This window comes from Perognathus longimembris, chromosome 5 (genome assembly GCF_023159225.1).
Source record: "Perognathus longimembris pacificus isolate PPM17 chromosome 5, ASM2315922v1, whole genome shotgun sequence".
Lineage (NCBI taxonomy): Eukaryota > Metazoa > Chordata > Mammalia > Rodentia > Heteromyidae > Perognathus > Perognathus longimembris.
Window position 1 is genome coordinate 35,497,235 of NC_063165.1, and position 20,485 is coordinate 35,517,719.

Genomic DNA, 20,485 nt, shown 5'->3' on the forward strand with positions numbered 1-20,485 from the left:
GATGGATAGGAAGCAGCAGATGTTATGTCCTGAAGACCCAGGAGAGGTACAATAGGAAGCTCAAAAATATAAACAAACTCATGAATGCAGTCAGGAAGGGAGACTTTGTGCATGGCAGTTTGAGGACAGTCAGGATAAAACATTACTATAACTACCTCAATAAATAGGCACATGTCTTTAGTCTGAGTTATAGTGGGAGGCATTAGGTGCAAAGAACATGATATGAGGCCAATCTCAAACCAAAAAACAAAAAAAACACAAAACAAAAGGGAAGTGAAGAAACAATCTCATACTTCACTCTTCTGAATTGGACCCTCCAATTTGATAAATGGGAAATTTGTGAACTCTCTGCCTTAGATCATGCTTGGGTAAAAGGTAAAATTATTATTTGTACTGTTTTCCCATTAAACAATTATGACTTAATTTTTTTTAATGTGTGACAGGTAGTAGTTTCAGTTAATTTCTCTTGGATTAATCAAATTAAATATATCCATTGCTGTGTAAATTGTCAAAAAGAAAGTAATACTTTTTGGATTACTTAATGAAGAGCAATGACAACATTCTCATATTCCCATGCTTTTATATAACATGAGGAAAAACTTGGTGAGGCACAGCTGTTCAACTAAGGCACAATGAAGTATACAGACCTGCTTTGATGTTACCGGGACACATGTTTAGGTCTGGTGGGTTCAAAGCATGTTCACAGCATCTCCTCATTATATGTAAAAAGGGACCTTAATTATGTACTATATGGAATTTTCTAACAAATTTACATTCTATGAGGCAGTTAAAAAATCTAGTTCTTTGTACATGTGTAAGCTATGGGAAAACATATTCTTTGTTTTTGCAAGTTAAACAATGGAAAGCAGTTTCCTGAACCTTAAATGGACATATATCAAATGTGCACTTAAATACATTTATAATTACATTGGAAAATGTAAAACATATACAGTACTGAAAAATGTTCAATGAATGTCTACATACTCACCACTGAGAATATTCAATAATCAATCTATGCCTAGTATAGTTTCTTCTATGCCCTTATTACTCCCTCCACTTTATTTTGAAGCAAGTCTTACATTTTACATAAATTCATCCATAAATATTTTAGCATGTGTAGTTAACATGCCGGACTTTTTAAAATTTCACTACCCTACAACTATGATAACTTCAAGTTATTCAATTTCAACCAGGATATCTGAATATTGTTTAGTGTAATGCTTATACTCTACTATCTACTTCTTAAGCATCACAGGTTTCTCTTAGAATTTCCAATGTCAATCACACGTTATTTGGTTAAGGAAAACCTCTAATTTCTTCAAACTGTGTCCTCATAAGAGTAATTGGAAAACTTTAGTTTTAAAGAAGAAAGAGGAAAAAGGTACTAACAGTGACTTGACAATCTAAGAAAAAGACTGGTTTGTCTAAAACTGAATTACTATTACCAAAGGTTAATGTTATATAAACTTCTGACATGTGTTGCATCAGCTATTAGGAGAATAAGTATCACAAAACATATTTTCTACAAAAGTATGCCTGTTTTGGGGAGTTTACACTACTCACAGGTCAACCAAACAAGTGCAATGAATACTTCTTTTAACTTACAAATAGATCACACTGCCTGTCTTCTTAGTGGTAGTTAGTCTTACATGACTTTACCCATCACTCTTTTTTTATAAATTGACTACAATCATATGCAAAGTAGAGATCCCACAAATTCTCAAATGCTACTTTGGTTACACTGCCATAGTTTCTGTAAAAGGGCTGATTGAACACATATGAGAAATATCTATGATAGACATAAAACTCATCAGGCCTGTGCCTCAATAATCAAAATAATGTTTCTATCAATGTATATTTCATTCAAGACTAAAGAGTAGATATTAATTAGGAAAGACCAATGAATAGATCCTTCGTTTGGTCTCCAACATATTTATATCTTGTGAATATTAAGAGGAACTACTTAAGACTTCATCTATTTTAGATGACTCACTAGCTTTCACTTCCTCAAATAAGAGTTACTTCCAAATTAAAGAACCATAAAGTGATCAGAAAATACTGTGCACATCTGGAAACTTACCTATGAGATATACTCATGATAACATAATCCAAACTCACATTGTGAGTTAATAACACTACATGAAAATGCAACTTTAGGTCATCTAAAAATAGATTAGCAATGACAGAAAGTAGGAAGAAATAAAGCTTCAAAAGACAAGTTCTCCAACTCCCAAAACAATATTAGAAGAAAATCTAATTAAATACACCAATACCAACTCATTATCACCACCATCATATATCAGATAGATAAATTTGACATTATATACATGTAACTATCACAGTGTATCCAACATTTTATAGATAATTGATGGTAATGAAAATTAACATAAGTAAACAGTGCTATTCAATTTCTTAAAGTTATATATAGTATAATAGATTTGCCCAAAACATTATTATAAAGAGGCAAACAGTATCTTCTTACATATACAGTATACATGTGGGGCCAGAGGGCACATATATGGCTTCATCCACCTGATTTGAATACATATTATAATTTTCTTATGGTATATGAGTATGTGTGTATTTTTCCTCAGCAGTCACTTCTCTATTACCTTTCTGTATTTCATTTGCTTGTCTGAAGTTAATATAAATCTCTATACTAGCACAGTGATTATATCTCTAAGAGTCATATAAACAGGTAGACTAAGTCTACACTAGGCATTTTCAGAACATAGCACTGCCCATAGGTATTCAATAGCTTCTTGTTGGGAGTATGAATGAATGAAAGTAGTTAATAGCAGTTGAAGGCTAAATGTATCATAAGAAAAACATTGCATTTTGATGCTATTCCATAATAGATATGAGAGGAAAACTTCTGTGAGTCTAGACTCATTTCCATCTTTGACTTAGGAGATCTTTTTAAACATGTACTGTGAATTTAAAAGAAAAAGTACATTAACATTCTTAATGACTACACTGGAATTAGACTTCTTCCTCCACCAATCACACTATGTGATACTAGACCATTCATTGCATCTTAATTGCAAGGCATAAGGATATAATGCCAAATTTAAGAACTATTACATCAGATATAATGATTAAAGATAAAGGGAAATAAGCCAGGCTATGAAGTTCATGCCTACAATTCCAGGTACTGGGAAGGTTTACTGGCAAGAGAAAGAAGAGTTTGAGGATAGCCTAGATAAAATTATTAACACTTCATCTCAATAGGACAGAAGGCTAGGGTGTATACATATACATATATATATATACTAAGTGGTAAAGTATGTGCCTAGAATATAAATTTAGTCTTTATTACCACAAATAAGAAAATAATATTTGTCTTTATAGGTATGCTTTGCAATGGGGACTCCATCGGTTTTAGTCATAAGACTCAGAGTCAATCATTTTCTCAGATTTGTCTTCCTTCCATTAGATTTTGGAAAATTTTTGTTTCCCTATCATTCCCCAAATGAAGGGGAAGTCCTACAATTTTGTCATGTTTAGATAAAAATACAACCTGGGGCTGGGGATATGGCCTAGTGGCAAGAGTGCTTGCCTTGTATACACAAGGCCCTGGGTTCAATTCCCCAGCACCACATATACAGAAAATGGCCAGAAGTGGCGCTGTGGCTCAAGTGGCAGAGTGCTAGCTTTGAGCAAAAAGAAGCCAGGGACAGTGCTCAGGTCCTGAGTCCAAGCCCCAGGACTGGCCAAAAAAAAAAAAAAAAAAAAACATAAAAATACAACCTGTATTTCAAATCAGAAATGTTAATTTCCAGCATTCTTAAAGGAAAATAGAATGTGGAAAGATGGTTGCTTTTGAGGAAAGATACCATAAACATTATTTTCTTAAATGTGATGACCTGAGCTTACTTCTTACGTCTTTTAGCTAACTTCCCAATATATTTTCTTAACAGTACTGTTAAAAAGACGCCATCCATAAATCTCTCTAATAATATATGATTTTAAAATCAGAGCTCATGGATTTTCTTCTACTAACTTTTTTGAGAAGTAGACCTTAGGAACTTTAAAATATAATTTCTGCACTTATGCAATTCTAAGAAAGATACTGATTACATTTTCCTTTTGATTATTATTATCTTCAAGTAGTCATATAAAACAGCTTATGAATACAACTTTTAACTTTTTTTTCTCTTCTCTTTTTTTTTGGTACTCTAGATCAAGCCCAAGACATTTTACTTACTAAGCCAGGGCTTTGCCACCAAGCTATATCCCAGCCCCCGAATATAATTTTTAATTGATGATACTATATTATCTTAGTACAGAGAGAAAAGTCCTACAGTCTCTTGATTCCTCCCATTGGACAAAAATGTGTTTGATTCTTCTCATCTTTATTAGATAAGACTCAAGTGAGGTAATCTTAAAACTAATAAAAAATGAAGCTGAAATGTTAAACCTTTAGGTTTTCTAAAAAAATGTATTTGGGAAAAAATATCAAGAAAGAATAATAATCAGAAGAAAAAATCAATTTCATATTTTAATTGAATCAATGTCTCTAGAAGTAATTAAAAACATGGCTCCATAACACATTTTTATTTTGCATAGGTGTTCTGAAGGACTCAGTTTGGAATCTTTGCCATTCGGAAGCTCAGGTCATTTTCCAGATTCAAGCAAACATTGAAGACTACACAACTAGGCAAGGAAGCTGTGGGGAAGATCAAAGCAATGACGATAAACATTTTGTTAATATCATATCACTATGTGGAAGTGAAAGCACCCTCACCAAGCTTTATTAACCAAGGGTAAAAGAAAAAGAAATGTTTCTCACCCATGGTTAGGCTGCTTCAGACAATGCCCCTAGAAATGTCATCATTTGAGGTGCTTAAGTATTCTGGGCAAACTCTCCATGTTTATTTATTAAATAACACAGATGTTTCAGGTGAAAAAATCATCTGACACCTTTTGGGGGAGGAACATAACTAATGGACCATTAAGACAGCAATTAAAGAGTAACCACTTGCAGCCTGTAATAACTGACTGACAACATTGCTGTCTTGCATTTCTTAGGTTTTCTGTTAATTACATGAAATTTAGTCTCTAGAGAATTTCAATAAGCCAGAGTAGGGTACAAAATGGGAGGAAATGTTGGTAAAAAAAAAAAAGACTTGCTAAAAATGCACATGGGTTGAAGGCATTATGTTTTCAGTCAAGGTTTAATATTTCCAGTTGAATTGTGACTGATTTATCACAGGATCTTGGCAGCCTTTGAAATCTTTTTCACCTCAGAAAGCCTAATCAAGAGTGGAAAGTAACAACAACAAAAAAAGTCATGCATCTCTAATTAAATGTGAAGGATAACAGTGTATCCATTGCAAGTAACTGCCAATATCTTCTTCTTCTATAAAATTTTCAGATATAATTTTAACTTCTTGAGGGTTGTGTGTCTGACTTTTCTTCTTTGCTCTGAGATGAACACAGACCCTAGGATACAACAGGTGGGCAATGAATATTAAATGAATAAATAGACATAGATCTTCAGAGATGATGATTCAAACAATCCAAGTCTGCTTCTACCAAATTAGTTAAGCAAAATAAGAATTTCCCCATGCATAATTTTGTTTAAAATTTTTCATTTTTCCCTTATAGGGAAAACAACCATATAAATAACCAACCCCTGACTTTAGAAAGCATACATTATAATACATACCTACTTCACATCATTTTTAAATACAGGAGAAGCCAAAAAAGAGAGACAATACATTACTACCCAATCCACAGTCCATCACCCCAAAACTCCCCCCTACACTAACTGAGTTTAGATACAAGGTTTGACAATATATTGTAGGTAAGCACTATGCATGTGGCTTAAATACAAAAAGTTCAGCACCAAAGTTCAACTACAGATACGAGATTGATCAACACAAGTTCTTTTCATCTGTTTTAACTGAGTTCACTTTTCATAAGACTTTTTATTCTTGTCAATAGGTCAGTCTGTTAAGAGGTTAAAATGATGACATAATTGCTTCTCAAGCATTACCATGAAAACTGTCAAAAACAGACCTGTTAGTTGACAGGCAGCACAAGTATTATTATAAAATCTGTATGTAAATGTAAAAATATCAGGTCAGCCAAAAGTGGGAAAGTTCAAATTTGAAGCTTCTTCCACCAGTAAGATCCCACTTTATATATGGGGACTAGAATTTCCAAGACTTGTCCTCCATATTGTTTACGTAGAGAGACTTGCATAAAGGACCACTGTGAGTGCTTTGTGGCATCCAGAAGAATACAAAGAAACTCAGTATCATGGTCCCTTTGTCAGTGCTAAAAATAATAGTAAATAATTGGTTTCAAATGTAAGGGGAAAACCCAAAAAAGTGAAACATATAGGGAAACACACAATAGCTAGCTACTTCATAGGACAAATAGATCCGTGGCTTAGATATTTGAAGACTCATTTTCTGGTCTGATGCGTGGTTTAAAAGTCTATCATTATGACTTTCAGAAAAGAACTAGACAGGACAAAGTAATTGTAAGGCTTTCCAAGAACTATCTACTATATTGTCTTTTTATTTAATTAATCCTAGACTTCTTCTTCTCCTGTTACCTAGCTCTCAATCTGTAACTATTTATTTGAATTAATACTAGACAGAGGGATTTGAAAATATATAAAATAATCCACATTTGTAAGGAGAAACATATGTAAACATTTACAGCATCACCAGGAAAATCAGTGACACTCTTATGTCCAATAACCACCAGGAACCTGGAAGTGGCACTGTGGCTCAAAGTGTACAGCACTAGTCTTGAGCAAAGGAACAATGCCCAGGCCTGAAGTTCAAGACTCATGACTGATCCCACCCCCCACAAAAAGAGATTAGTGTAACACTATCAATATTATATAACTAGAATTTTAATGTGATTATTATTTCAACCTTCTGAACACTTCTAAGTTTGTCAAGTATAACTTCACTTATTAATGTATTACTTTATTATTACACATACAGCTTCTGCTAATATTTAACTTAAACACAGCTTCCAGTTCTTGACAATTATGCATTTCCTCAACTTCTAAAAGTAAAATTGAGAAGTATTTTAGTGTAATTAATAGAAATAGTAAATATTAATAAGTTAGAAGTACTATTGGCCAGAATCAAATCTAAGGTAAGTAAATTATATGGAAAGATATCATGGTATGGATCGATCAAGTAACCAGTAAGCAACCGATAAGAGGGATTGTACCATTAGTAGAATGTGCAGTAATGTGTAGGAAAGCTGTAGAATACAGAGGGCCAAGTAGTAACAGTGATAAAAAGTATGATATAGCCCTATTCCATCTGTCCAAATAGATTTTTACAAATTGTCTGTCTACAAAGCTAATAAATAACATAGATAATACTGCTTCTGAAATCAGAGGGGAGAGAATGGAAGAGAGAGACAGACAGATTGACTGACTTTCTTTTAGAAAAAATATAGAATGAACAAATAAAATTTTCATTGTTTTATATTCATCCATACGCTATTACTCACCCTGAGCTACAGGATGAACAAATATTTTATGCAATTCTTTAAACAATAACTTTTAATAAACAAAGGCTCTTCCAAACTAACCAAGCCTTCTGACTCAAACTCATTGACCTAAGTATAGTATCAGGTAAAAAGATTTGAATTCCAATGACAGAGAACATGGATGCATTTACTCCCGAACCAAACCACTATGCAAACCAGCTAAAGGGTATAAGACCTGCCCAGAGGCAGGCAGCAACAGAAACTTGTTCCACCCTCAAATTCTGCTTTTCTTTAGAAAGACATGTGAAAGTTTGTGTTCCTTTGTAACTGTGAGAACCATACTACCAAAGCAAATGCTAGTGTCAGTCCACAGGATAATGAATACAATTTGGCCTCTTTATCAGTTAAATACTTAATGAAATACTGAAGGGGTTTCAGCCAAACAGATCCAAGTAGTCACAACCACTGTGTATAATATTTCTACCATTAGTATAAACAGCAACCAGGTGCTATATGCTGGAACGATTTTTGTTGAAGCCATAAAGAGGCCCTTTGTGCAAACACCAACCTTGCCATACATGCAGAATCTGTCAATATAATGAAGGAAAAGCAAGAAATATGGGCCAGAACATCAAGAAAATCTAAGGCAAAATGTAACCCCAAAGCATACTGACGTGGAAATGTGCATGTATGTGAAGTTGTTTAGCTGGTTCAGAAGGGACTCTGAAAAGTCTGAACCAATTACAGTCCAGCTTTAGTTCTCCATCTTCTTAATTTAAAAAAAAAAATCTTTCCAAAGAAAAACCTTTTAAAAGCCTATGTAAATGTGATTACTGTACTTATTACCAAGTATTTTATTTATGCTTATCAAGTATATTTATTACCTAGTAATGAGCTCAAAAAATACTGATGCCCCGCTGAGACACTCTTGCCTCTTTCCATGAAGCTTCTTGCTCATCTTTCCTCATGTGAGATGTTCAGATTGGAGAAGGAACATCAAGGATTAAGAGGGTTCAGGAAGAGGGGAAGGATGTCAGATTGATAGTTTAGATTGATATATATATGTGTGTGTATGTAGATATGTATACGCTTATACATATATACACATACATACACAGATGTATACATATTTCTTTGCATACATGTATATATGTATATTTTATATATTGAAGGCTTAATAATTATTTGCTCTCTAAACATCAACTTAGAAGTAGGTTCCCTATGACTGTGTTAAACAGTAGTGGTAAAATGATTTGATGAACATGTTCTGTGCATCTTCTAAATAGCCAAAACTAGAATTCTGACCTTCTCCAACTGTAATTACATATAAAGAAATACTGACAAATCTTTGGGCAAACCAGTTATTACAGATCTCATTATGAAACATCAATTTTATTTGTATTAAAAGAATGTCTGCCTCCACCCAAGAAAATAGCTTGTCTTGCACTGAGCTTTGTAAATGGGAACTACTAATATCTAACTTGGAGGAAATTATTTGTTAAACATTTTTAATCTGATTTTTTTCTATTTTAGCCCTACAAAGACATCTGAGAAACAAGGGCCTCACTTCTGAAGAAGAAGAAATATTTGGTTAAAAAACAACAGTGTAACATTTGTCTCTGAATTTAATGTTGTTTATTTTGTTTAACTCGTTTCAGATTCTGCCTGACTATAAGCAGAATATGACCTGCATTATGCCATATGCATTATGGGGAAGTGGTAATATCTATATGTATAATCCTGAAATTTTTCATACTCCTCAAATAGAAAACATAGAGCTAAAATAAAATTAATGAAAGGGAAGCAAAATTTCAAATTATATATGATTAAGCATAAGCTTTATATAAACAAACATTTCAAATAAAGTGTTTAGCAGTATTATTCCCTTAATCATTAAGATGAAGCAAACCAAAAAAAAAGGAAGTTTGAATGTGCACATAAACCGGACATGCTGCTGTTGAAACCCAAGCTGTACCTGCCATGCTGTTAGACAAGAAGTGCACATCAAATGCCCGCAGGGCTCGATCTTGACATCTTTGTCATTCTCTGCACAGATCTTACACAGCTGAAATGTAGAGCCCATTTCACAATATAGTTCATATTGTTCCTGAAACAAAGAGGAGAGTATTGGCCAATGCTAATGTATTTCCTGTATGAAGTTAATATTACATCTCCCACTTGATCTCATTGGAATTATATTGCAATTTAAGACATGTTATAATAGATAATCATGATCTAGTTTGCAAAACCAATTTTTGAAACTTCTAGGCTCTTCCCAGCGATTTTATAGGATTTTAAGTACGATCATTTAATGTTCCATACAATTCCTATAAGAACTTGCTTCAGTGGTTCACTCAAAAAACAAAAACTCTGAATTTAAAATGCCACTAGAAATCACTTACATCTCTCTCTGTAAATGCCATGTTCTCATCTAAGTTCACTGTCAAAAAAAAATTTAATTCTGTCTGAAAACTAAAATTTGTTTCTTAGCTATCTTTAGAAATCTAAGATTGTAAAACTTTTGCTCTTCTGGCCTCTACACAATTGCCACAATTACTACTTCACATAATCTCCAAAGCATATAATTTCTTAAGGAAAAAACACATACATGTCACAGTGAGTTTAAATATGAACTTCAAATTCTCATTCAGTCTCTTACTCTAGAATGCAGTCTTTTCCCTTAACATTGTCAAGAAAACTAATCATACCAGCAACTAAACAAACGGTATATTAAACTACTTCTACTCATTTAATTCACTGTTTTTAAGATTCTTACAGGATAATAATTGAAATACTTTAGTTTTCTTTATGAGACTTTTTCTTCACATCTATCTATCCATGATGGATTTAGTTACCTCTAAATCAAAGCCAATCCTTTATGTAAAAACATTAAACTCAGATTTTTTACACTTACTTTTATTGTCAAGGTGATATACCGAGGGGTTACAGTTACATACGTATGGTAGTGAGTACCATTCTTATGAAACTTGTTACCTCCTCCTTCATTTTTCTCCCACCTTTCCTCTTCCCCAACCCCCTCATTAGTAATAATTAGTATATGTCTAGCAGATTTTTTTTTTACAAATATATAAAGTAATTTTTTTCAGCCTTGGAAGTAGTTACAGCTTGTATGAAATATTTGTAGATGATTTTACAGTCTGACTGATTTCAAAGGTAATATTAACAATTATAACTTTTCCAGAAAGTATCCTTACCTGTGTAACTTTAATATGATCATGGGGTGTGGGCTCACATAATCCAGTCAAATCAGGATTATAACTTCGTCCATCAGGATACAGATAACTGGATTTAAACATAAACTTAATTACTTTAAACATACATGTTTTAATAGCAGTTAGGTTTATTTACAGATTCTTCTGTATTTAAACCAATATTTTTACATGTTATAAATTAACATCTGCTTTCAACATTATCACGTAACAAATACATAATATGGACTCAAACCATTAAGTAAGCACTTTCACTATAGATACCTTAACTGTATAGTCCTTACAAATACTAATATTTTAACATTCTGGTTAATTAGTTTCTATTCCAAAATTGCTGCAATGCATTTTATTTTTAATTGATCAGTAGTATTGCTGTTATTAATAAGTTGTACAAAGGGTATACTATTCCATGAGTCAGGTTATGAGTACAATGCTTCTTGGTCAATGTCCCCCTTACTTTGTTCTCACCTTACCTAACTATATACTTCTATTTCAAATTATAATATCCTACTAGACTTGTCTATTCAAATTATTAGATGCTATTTCTAATTATATTTTTTCTAGTTCTCCAAATCTCGCTTCACCCAAATATTCCACTTGCCATAATATATACACACATAGATACCCATATATATAACATATATACATACATATACATGTTCATATACATATATTTTTACAAATCAGATATTTTCAAATTTAATACTTCACTTATTTCAATGAAATTAAAAACATAATCTGTAGATATAAGATTGTATTATCAGAGGACAGAAGTCTGAATTTGAAAAGTGGTGCTCTGAAAACAAGGAAAGGATATAAAGAATGGCATATGATTAAAATTACTAAGAATATATATTTATTCCATATATTTACTGTGAGGTGCCAAACAGATTATCTATGCATTTCTTTCAAATTACTGATCTTTAGAAACAGAAGATAAATGTGTGATTTCAAAATTTTAACCAAGAACAGTATGTGATAAACTGAACTCAGCTATTAATATATGCTTCTGAATATGGTTTCTTTTTTTGAATAACTATTTATTGTCAAAGTGATGTACAGAGTGGCTACAGTTTCATTCATAAGGCAATAGCTACATTTCTTGTACAATTTGTTAACCCTCTCTCATTTCCCCCCTCCCCCTTTACCAAATTCCCCTCTCCCCCCATGAGTTGTTCAGTTGGTTTACACCAAACGGTTTTGTAAGTATTGCTTTTGGAGTCCTTTGTCTTTTTATCCTTTGTCTCTCAATTTTGATATTCCCTTTCCCTTCCCTAGTTCTAATACAAGTATATACAGTATCCAGGGTGCTCAGATGACATACAGTGATAGCACGGGGACAACCACAGGAAGAGGATACAAGAGGAAAAACAAAAATTTATGGTTTCATATGACATGTTGAAAATAATTACAATAGTGAAGTGATATAACAGTCGTTTCCATAACATGGAGTTCATTTCACTTAGAATCATCTTATGTGTTCATAAGAGCATAGCTATTAGGCTCTTGTGATCTTCAGCTGTGACTAGCCTAAACCTATACTAATTAATTATTCCCTATGAGGGAAACCATAGAGTCCATGTTTTTTGGGGTCTGGCTCACTTCACTTCATATAATTTTTTCCAAGCCCTTCCATTTCCTTATGAATGGGGCAATGTCATTCTTTCTGATAGAGGTATAAAATTCCATTGTGTATATGTATCACATTTTCTTGATCCACTCGTCTACTGAGAGGCATCTGTGTTAGTTCCATATTTTAGCAATGACAAATTGTGCTGCGATGAACATTGTTGTGCTGGTGGCTTTAGTGTTCCTTAATAAAGGCCCACAACTGCAACAAATCAAAGGTTGGACAAATGGGACTGCATCAAACTGCAGAACTTCCTCAGGGCAAAGGACATAGCTTGCAAGATAAACAGAAAACCCACAGATTGGGAGAAGATCTTTACCAGCCATACAAAAGACAAAGGCTTCATATTTAAAATACATGCAGAACTAAAAAAATTAAATTCCTCCAAAAAAAATCTTCATAGAACCAACAGGCCCCTCAACAAGTGTGCAAAAGACTTAAAAAGAGACCTCTCTGAAAATGAAAGGAAAATGGCCAAGAGACACATGAGGAAATGCTCTACATCACTGGCCATAAAAAAAATACCAATCAAAACAACATTGAGATTCCACCTCACCACAGTAAGAATGTCCATTATCAGGAAAAGTAACAATAACAAATGCTGGAGGGGATGTGGCCAAAAGGGAACCTACTTCATTGTTTGTGGTAATATAAACTGGTTCAGCCACTCTGGCAAGCTGTATGGAGATTCCTCAGATGGCTAAACATAGAGGTTCCCTACAACCCAGTAGCCACTCTTGGGCATCTAGCTGAATATGGTTTCATAATTAGTATTAGTAAAAAGAGACCAAAGAGAAAGGCTAAGAAGTGGAGGGAGAGAAAGATATGAAGGAGAGACAAAAACACACAAAACAAAAAAACAAAAAACATAGAGCTAAGAATGTTAACTTTACCTGAGGCAAGAGAAGTAAATTATTTTAAAGAATTTACTTCATAAATCTATTTTTAAAGTGTTTTTAAATCTCAACTTTCCCTATAAAAGATACAAACTCATGATGCAATTTGATTTTGGAAAAAGTTTGCTCTAACGTACAGTAAAGTTCAATTGACTAAGCTATTCAAATGATTGAAGAGCAAGTCCAAAGAAGCCTCAAGACCTTAGTTCTGAGGCTAAAAATCCACCATCAGAATGTCATCATCATTACCCACTGTCTCCATTGCTGGGAAGTCTATATTTTTTCAAACTGGTGTACATAAGCATTCTGGCACCCATTTCCCATACTTACAAGCCTTCCCTGCTACCGTCAATCAGGGCTTGGAATAAGGGCTTATTATGAGGTATGGTCTGTAAGATATTGCCATCCCCTGTCACATAGCCGATGGCCCACTGTCCCAGGCGAGTGCAGCTTAGCCGGAAAATGTAGCTATAAAACGGGAGAAAAATGATGTTCAGCTGAACATGAGTTAAGCTGTTTGTTTCCTTCTGACTCCAAACTAAAAACAGAATCAGAATTCCTGACACAAATTTCTATCATTTACCATATTTTAACACTACAGTAGTTCACTCTTTATCCATCCAAAAAATTTTCAATGACATGTATACACAGAGGGGAAAATAAATTGGCTTGTACACTATCAAGTAATTTATTATCCTCATTGTCAAGGATGCTGACTATGAAAATGCTCTACTACAAAATGGCTACAACATAAACTATTTGGGGAAAACAAAAATGAAATAAAGTAAATATTTAATGTGCCCACCTCAGACAGGAGGAGTTTTTACTGTGCAACTCAACATTATTACTTCTTAATTTAAACATTTTTTACTTTTTTTGTTAGCATAATAATTTGTTTTAAAATAACACATTTTCTCTCAAGTATTTGAACATTGCATCCTTTAAATATATCTCAAAAGAGTTGAATGGCACTAACAAAAAAAGTAAATTGGATAAAAGTTCATAGCTGCCTCCCAAATTTGAAATATCTTTCAATAAAAAGCCAAAATAGTAAAAAACATGAATCAAGTAAATTACAAATTCCGTAAAAATTTCCAATGGAAGAAGATACCGGCTTGTAAATCATCATCATCATCATCTTCATTTACTTATTCATTTTGTTACTACAACTTAGATAATCTCTACTTAATGTATGTTAAAGTAAGTGAATTTACATCTGTTGGCTATATTTAAGCTGCTCTATAAGTGTAAGAAACAAGTATACATCCAATAAAGAAATGCGTTTTACAATGATTTAATCAGTGATGAACCAATGCGCCATATAAAAACCTTTCAGCGTATTTCAAGGACATGACTTCCTTAAACTGTTCTCCATTTTGAGTTGAAGCTAACGAAACATTAGCTACATCATCAAATTATGCTTTGAGGGCTGTGGATGGCCTTCAATGATAGAATGCTTATAGTTTGATTGCTTTGTATATTTAGTAGTGCAATATAATTTCATCCATAAAAAATGAGTTTTTAAAGAAAGGAAGAATTTGTGACTTTCTTTTTCTATGAAGAACTTCATATTGGTGAAAAAAATTGTCAAAAATGACCTTGGAAAGATGTTTAAACAGATTCTCCAAAGAGATCCTGGAAATAGGTTATTAACTTTTCAATTACTTGCTATCCTTCATCAGATTCAGATATATTATTACCACCCCACCAGCAAGTTATGGTGTAATGAAAAGTGAAAAAGAAAAGATAGTCACTATAATTACAATTTAAAGATTGTTAGTAACTTGTTACACTATCAAATGTATAAGATATATTTCAAATCAAGAGCAAAATGAAGAAATTATAAAGATCTCTGTAAACTTAATTTTCATGAAATATACATAGTATAATACTGAAATAAAGAAAATACAAATACAGTTAATATTTTGAAAGTAATTTCACATTTATTTCATATAATAAAGATCTAGTAAATGACATATTTTAGTAAATAAAGTATAAAAGTATTCTTGTAAAACTTTTCTGTTCCTAAGCACAGTTTTTGCACAATGTTTCTAAAACTAGCTATTATAAAAGAAGTTCAAGTAATTCATACAGACATCCATTATTATTAATAATTTTACGAGAGACATAATATGGATTTGTAGGACAATTGCTTGTATATATGCACTTTCAATTTCATTCACACATTTTTATATCAGTTTCTGCTAACCCTTTTCTTGGTAGTCTCCCTCCCAAATCATGAAGTGTATTTATGCTTTATTTTTAAGACCTTGCTTCCCAAAATGGATTGTTAAACAAAATCTAATAAATTTCTTCATGTTGATAGGATGTTTTAGAATTTTTTTTTTTTTGGCCAGTCCTGGGGCTTGGACTCAGGGCCTGAGCACTGTCTCTGGCTTCTTTTTGCTCAAGGCTAGCACTCTGCCACTTGAGCCACAGCGCCACTTCTGGCCATTTTCTGTATATGTGGTGCTGGGGAATTGAACCCAGGGCCTCATGTATACGAGGCAAGCACTCTTGCCACTAGGCCATATCCCCAGCCCCTGTTTTAGGATTTAAAACCATCTTTAATGTTAAAAATGTCAAAAGATATTTCCTTAGGTTCACAAAAATGTATGTATATATGACATATGCATATATATGTATATGTCATATATGCATATGATTTTGTGAATATATATAGTTTTGTGACTATATTTATATATACCTATTTTTTCTTGGCACTCTGAAATAAAACTTGGGGTCTCACACACATTGATCAGTGCTCTTTCTTTGAGTTACACTCGTAGCCTCAAAGCATATTTCACCACATTGCTAATATTCTGTTTGCTGTTCCCAAGTGAAACAAAACTTAAGAAGTTCATATGTTCTTGGAAAAGAACCAATAGTTTCATTTATTATTAAGCGAAAGAGATCAAATACTTTCCAAGAGAAAGGGCCAGTTAAGCACAGACATTCTGTAAAGCAAATATTTATCAAAATCATTTCCATTGTTCAAGAAGAGTTTTTCTAAACACATTTTAAACACTGATGTCTCATATATATGATAATTTTGAACAGACTACCCATTTCATCTTTTGCCATGCAACAATCTGGTAAGGAGAAAGACTTGAACCTAACAAAGGGACTTTTCTCAGTCCTAGTCAAAGTAGAAGCATCATATCTCCTTTGTGGATCACAAAAATAACCATTTGACTTAATCCAAGTAGAAGACATTAATAAGACTTGACTTATTTCATGTACCCACTAGCTCCTTTCTGTATACTACATTGATTCTTTATGTTTTTAATGAAAAAAAATTTCATTTTGTTAGAGAAGTGGTGAAACCCCTGGCTTACATCTAAGAAAAGTGTGAAAGGTCAACTATCATAATCATTTCAAATCAAATAAAAATGGTCCAAAAAGAAAGTAGATTTTAAAAAATCTCTCATTCTTAATAAACATATTTTCATTAAAAAAGTCAGTGTGCCAGTAGACACTGGAACATTATCTCCAACAACACTGGAAGGCTGCACTGCCCACTGTAGCAGAGATGTCACTGCGTAAAGGCTAGGTACCTAATACATTTGATGTATCATGGGGGGAAAAAGCACTAAGCTATGGAAGAGATCAATTTTCTGGTCTTGAATTTCCTGTTAATAAGCTATGAATTCTTGGCCCAACCCAAAGACTGAATGAACAGTTCTCAGCCTATGGGTCTCCCTCAATTTTATCTCTGAAAAAAATAAATCTGAGCATATAAAGGGACAGAAGGTATTAAAGAAGTTTCCAAGAACATAAAATTGATTTGCATTTGAAGTATGGACTACACATGTTTAAGTATTTACTAAATTCATGTATGTATGTTTATCTGCATTTATGCATACTCACATTTGTTATCATAGATCTTAACTGCTTTGTCCTCAAAAATTGTCTAGTGAACATAAAACTTACCCATTTGCCTTTAGCACAGCATTCAAGTTCTACACATATACATAAAATTTTGTACAGAAGCAATCATAATCAACATTCAATGCCACACTCCAATATGAAAAGCAAAACTAGAATGATTAATGAATCCTTAAATTTATGAATTTACATAGTAGCACATCTGTTTTCTTGCAATGAACATTTCAGTTTCTGAATAAGCCGACATATTAACTGAAATGACTCAATTCCCCAGCACCCATTTGGTCTACAAGGCTTTCCTCCCCACCCACTCCATTCTAGCACTGATGAGTGTTACCAATGTACTTAGAAATGAATTAGCAGTGCTCAGACCTCTTACCTCCCAGGTTTGGTGCTGTACTTTTGTAGCCGTGCCTTAACTTCATCATATGTGAGAAATGCCATGTAACCGGGATGTGTAACAGCTAAGAAATTCCAATTTCGCAAAATAGAACCCCAAGGCTAAAGACAGAAAGAAATTGAAATCGATTACCTAGAGAATATCAACTACTAATTTCATGCCAAACCATTGTTTCACATAATTAGAGAAATTCTGTATACTGTTAAAAGTGAACAGAATTTATCTGACTCCAATCAACCTTTTGCACTGATGTATCAATCTCTCTTTAATTGGATTAGGTGACTCTCCAGTTGTCATGACAAGAAGAAGAAAAAAGTCCACAGGAGAGGACTTCTCTTGAGGGTGTGGTGAATCATCCCTACAATGATTCTTAAGGCTAAAGCTACATTCATTCCAAGAAACTGGCAACACATTACATCTTTTTGTGCCAGATATTTCACTCAGATAGTTTCCAGAAAAGAAAAAAAAAAAGGTAGCACAGTTGCCAAGTTAAAGCTGTTGGAAAGGTTGCCCTAAACATAATTATCCTGCTTTTGTTTGTTTTGAGACTTGTTATTCATTATTGTAAAGCAAGTCTGCAAGAAGGAATTCTTCAAAGATTATGTCCCTTGAGATGAAGAAAACAAGGGAAAGAATGATTGCATAATAAAAAGATTTTTAGCCCATATATATATATATATATATATATATATATATATATATAAAACAAAACCCTTTAGGGCATTTAATCATCACACTAAAATATCTAATTGGATTAAAATGGAACTCTGGAGAATACTAACATGAAATATTCTGTCTTTGTATCTGGGGGGGAGTATATTTTTAGAATTTTTTACCTTAAGGTTTCACTAAAAAAAAATAGCATAAAATAATACTTGGGGAAATAGTATATACTGAAAAATGACTGAGACCTACTATCCTAGACATTGCTTTCTTTCTTCATTTTTGACACCTTATCTTCAAAAGACAAGAACAGAAAATATGAGCTATTGTGGTCATCTCCATTAAAGTCCACACACATTAAGGAAATACTAGTTCTAAAAATTCTAAGTTTTATAGATAGCCAATGCATGGATCAAAATAGAAATGAAACATAAAATGAGATTGGAGCTTTGAGTCATGCTCCAGTATTTAGCAACCATTCCTTAGTACATAATTCAGAGGATTAATGATTAATTGCAAAAATATTCATATAATAGATTAACTCTGTATGTTGATTTTCTTGTAAATGCAACCCACTCAAAACAGCCATAAATACTTGGTATGTATTTACTGTTTTTCCTTACAAAAGTATCCTGAAACCTTATGGCTTAATGGAGAGAAAATGAAGTGCTTTGGAAAATAAAATTTATTTTTCTAATACATTGTTTTAGATTAAGAGATGTTTTCTTGTAAATCTGACAGAAACAGTTTTTCAAACAATGATATAAATTAATCAGAAAAACTAAAGAAATGAATCCTCCCATTCTCTAAATTCTTCTATTTTCAATAGCTTATGACTGAGTTACAACTCAGAGAGGTGCCTGCTTGTCTGCTTGGATACTCTGTATAATTCATTTCCATAACCAAGGACTTTTGTTTTATAATTCTATTTTACTATATTTTATATTACCCTGTAACTACAATATAGCCTAAATATTCCTTCCTATTATGCAACCCTTCACGTTGATTGCCTATTGCTCAATGACCTATTCTTCTCGAATATGGTGCAAATGGAAGAATGAAAGCAATAGTTCCAGACAGAGCAAAGAAAAACACAATCTCTACTTAGCACCTGCCTATCCAATGTCTCTCAATTACCTGGAAAAGAGAAAGGTAATGGCAGAAGAAAGAAGAAATTGAGAAGTTAGCTACATAACTATAGAAAAATAGACTCTAAGATACTCCAGCATTATGTTTCACCAAAATCTAAGGGCATGGAAACAAGAGAAAGAAAGCTTTCTACTTTCATTCTGTATACAAGTCTAACTTCATCTCCTTGCTCCTAATGACTCTTTTAAACTACAAATCCTTAGTCCTCAGTGTCCCTTACTCACTTTCAGATGACAATGTGAAAATACCATACTACTAATAATGTTGAAGAAAAACTGGAAGAATTAAATACCACCAGCATTACAGTACATAAATGTCTATATATTTACAGTACTTAACACACTAATTTTCATGTAGTTTATATAAATGTAAGGCATATATATGTATATAAATTAAGGAAACAAGCATCCAGTGCTTAAAGACATTAAAAAAAAAGACAGATGAAAATTAAACTGCAGAATCCATTTCACCATATATTAAAGCATGTGTGTGATCACAGTCAATGCATCTGCAAAATAAGCCTAGAACCCAAAAGAAATGAAGAATCTCAGAAGGAGAAGGAACTAGCCATAGTTTTTGTTTATTTGTTTGTTTGGGGTTTGTTTGTTGGTTTATTGCAACTTCTGCATAATCTAAGAAAACAGGTATCTTTTGACTAGGTGAGATTTTTGTTTTATTATCAAAACCTTTTCACATAGCTGTACTTATACAGATTACTCTTCCTCTCTCATCCAAGTGAGCATCATAGTAAGGTTACTCAGCTATTTTAAAGTAAAACAACTTTATAAGAAAATATATGCACATACTAGGCCACAGTTTGGGTTAACATTTAAACAAAATTAAGTTGCTATAATGCATGACTCTCAAGCATTCTAGCATTTAAGACCCATACTAAAAAGGCATCCAATCTTTTTTAAATGAGTGGTTAGGTTTAAGATACAAAATTACTTCTCCTACCTTACAAGGTAAAGAAGCAAAAACACTTATGATTTAGAGTGTAATGTACCACATTAAATAAAGAGAATATGTATCAGAAATGCTTTAGAAGGAATATTTAATATTATAAAAATGATCAGTATTGGGTGGCACAATATTTTTCACAAGTTCATCTTAGAAAGAATGAGCTGATAGCTCATATACATCAAGGAAATAATCACAA

At 32.9% G+C, this 20,485-nt stretch overlaps 1 protein-coding gene across 7 annotated transcripts in view; it reads right to left on the reverse strand.

The window, feature by feature from the left end:
- Cblb (Cbl proto-oncogene B) overlaps positions 1-20,485 on the reverse strand; it is a 166,097-nt gene that overhangs the window by 51,141 nt on the left and 94,471 nt on the right. For all 7 annotated transcript variants that reach the window (XM_048346539.1, XM_048346544.1, XM_048346543.1 and 4 more), the window contains exons 6-9: positions 17,494-17,615; positions 13,557-13,694; positions 10,686-10,773; positions 9,446-9,577 (exon numbers count right to left, since the gene is read on the reverse strand). In XM_048346539.1, coding sequence (XP_048202496.1) covers positions 9,446-9,577; positions 10,686-10,773; positions 13,557-13,694; positions 17,494-17,615 — 480 coding nt within the window. The remainder of the gene's footprint in view (positions 1-9,445; positions 9,578-10,685; positions 10,774-13,556; positions 13,695-17,493; positions 17,616-20,485) is intronic.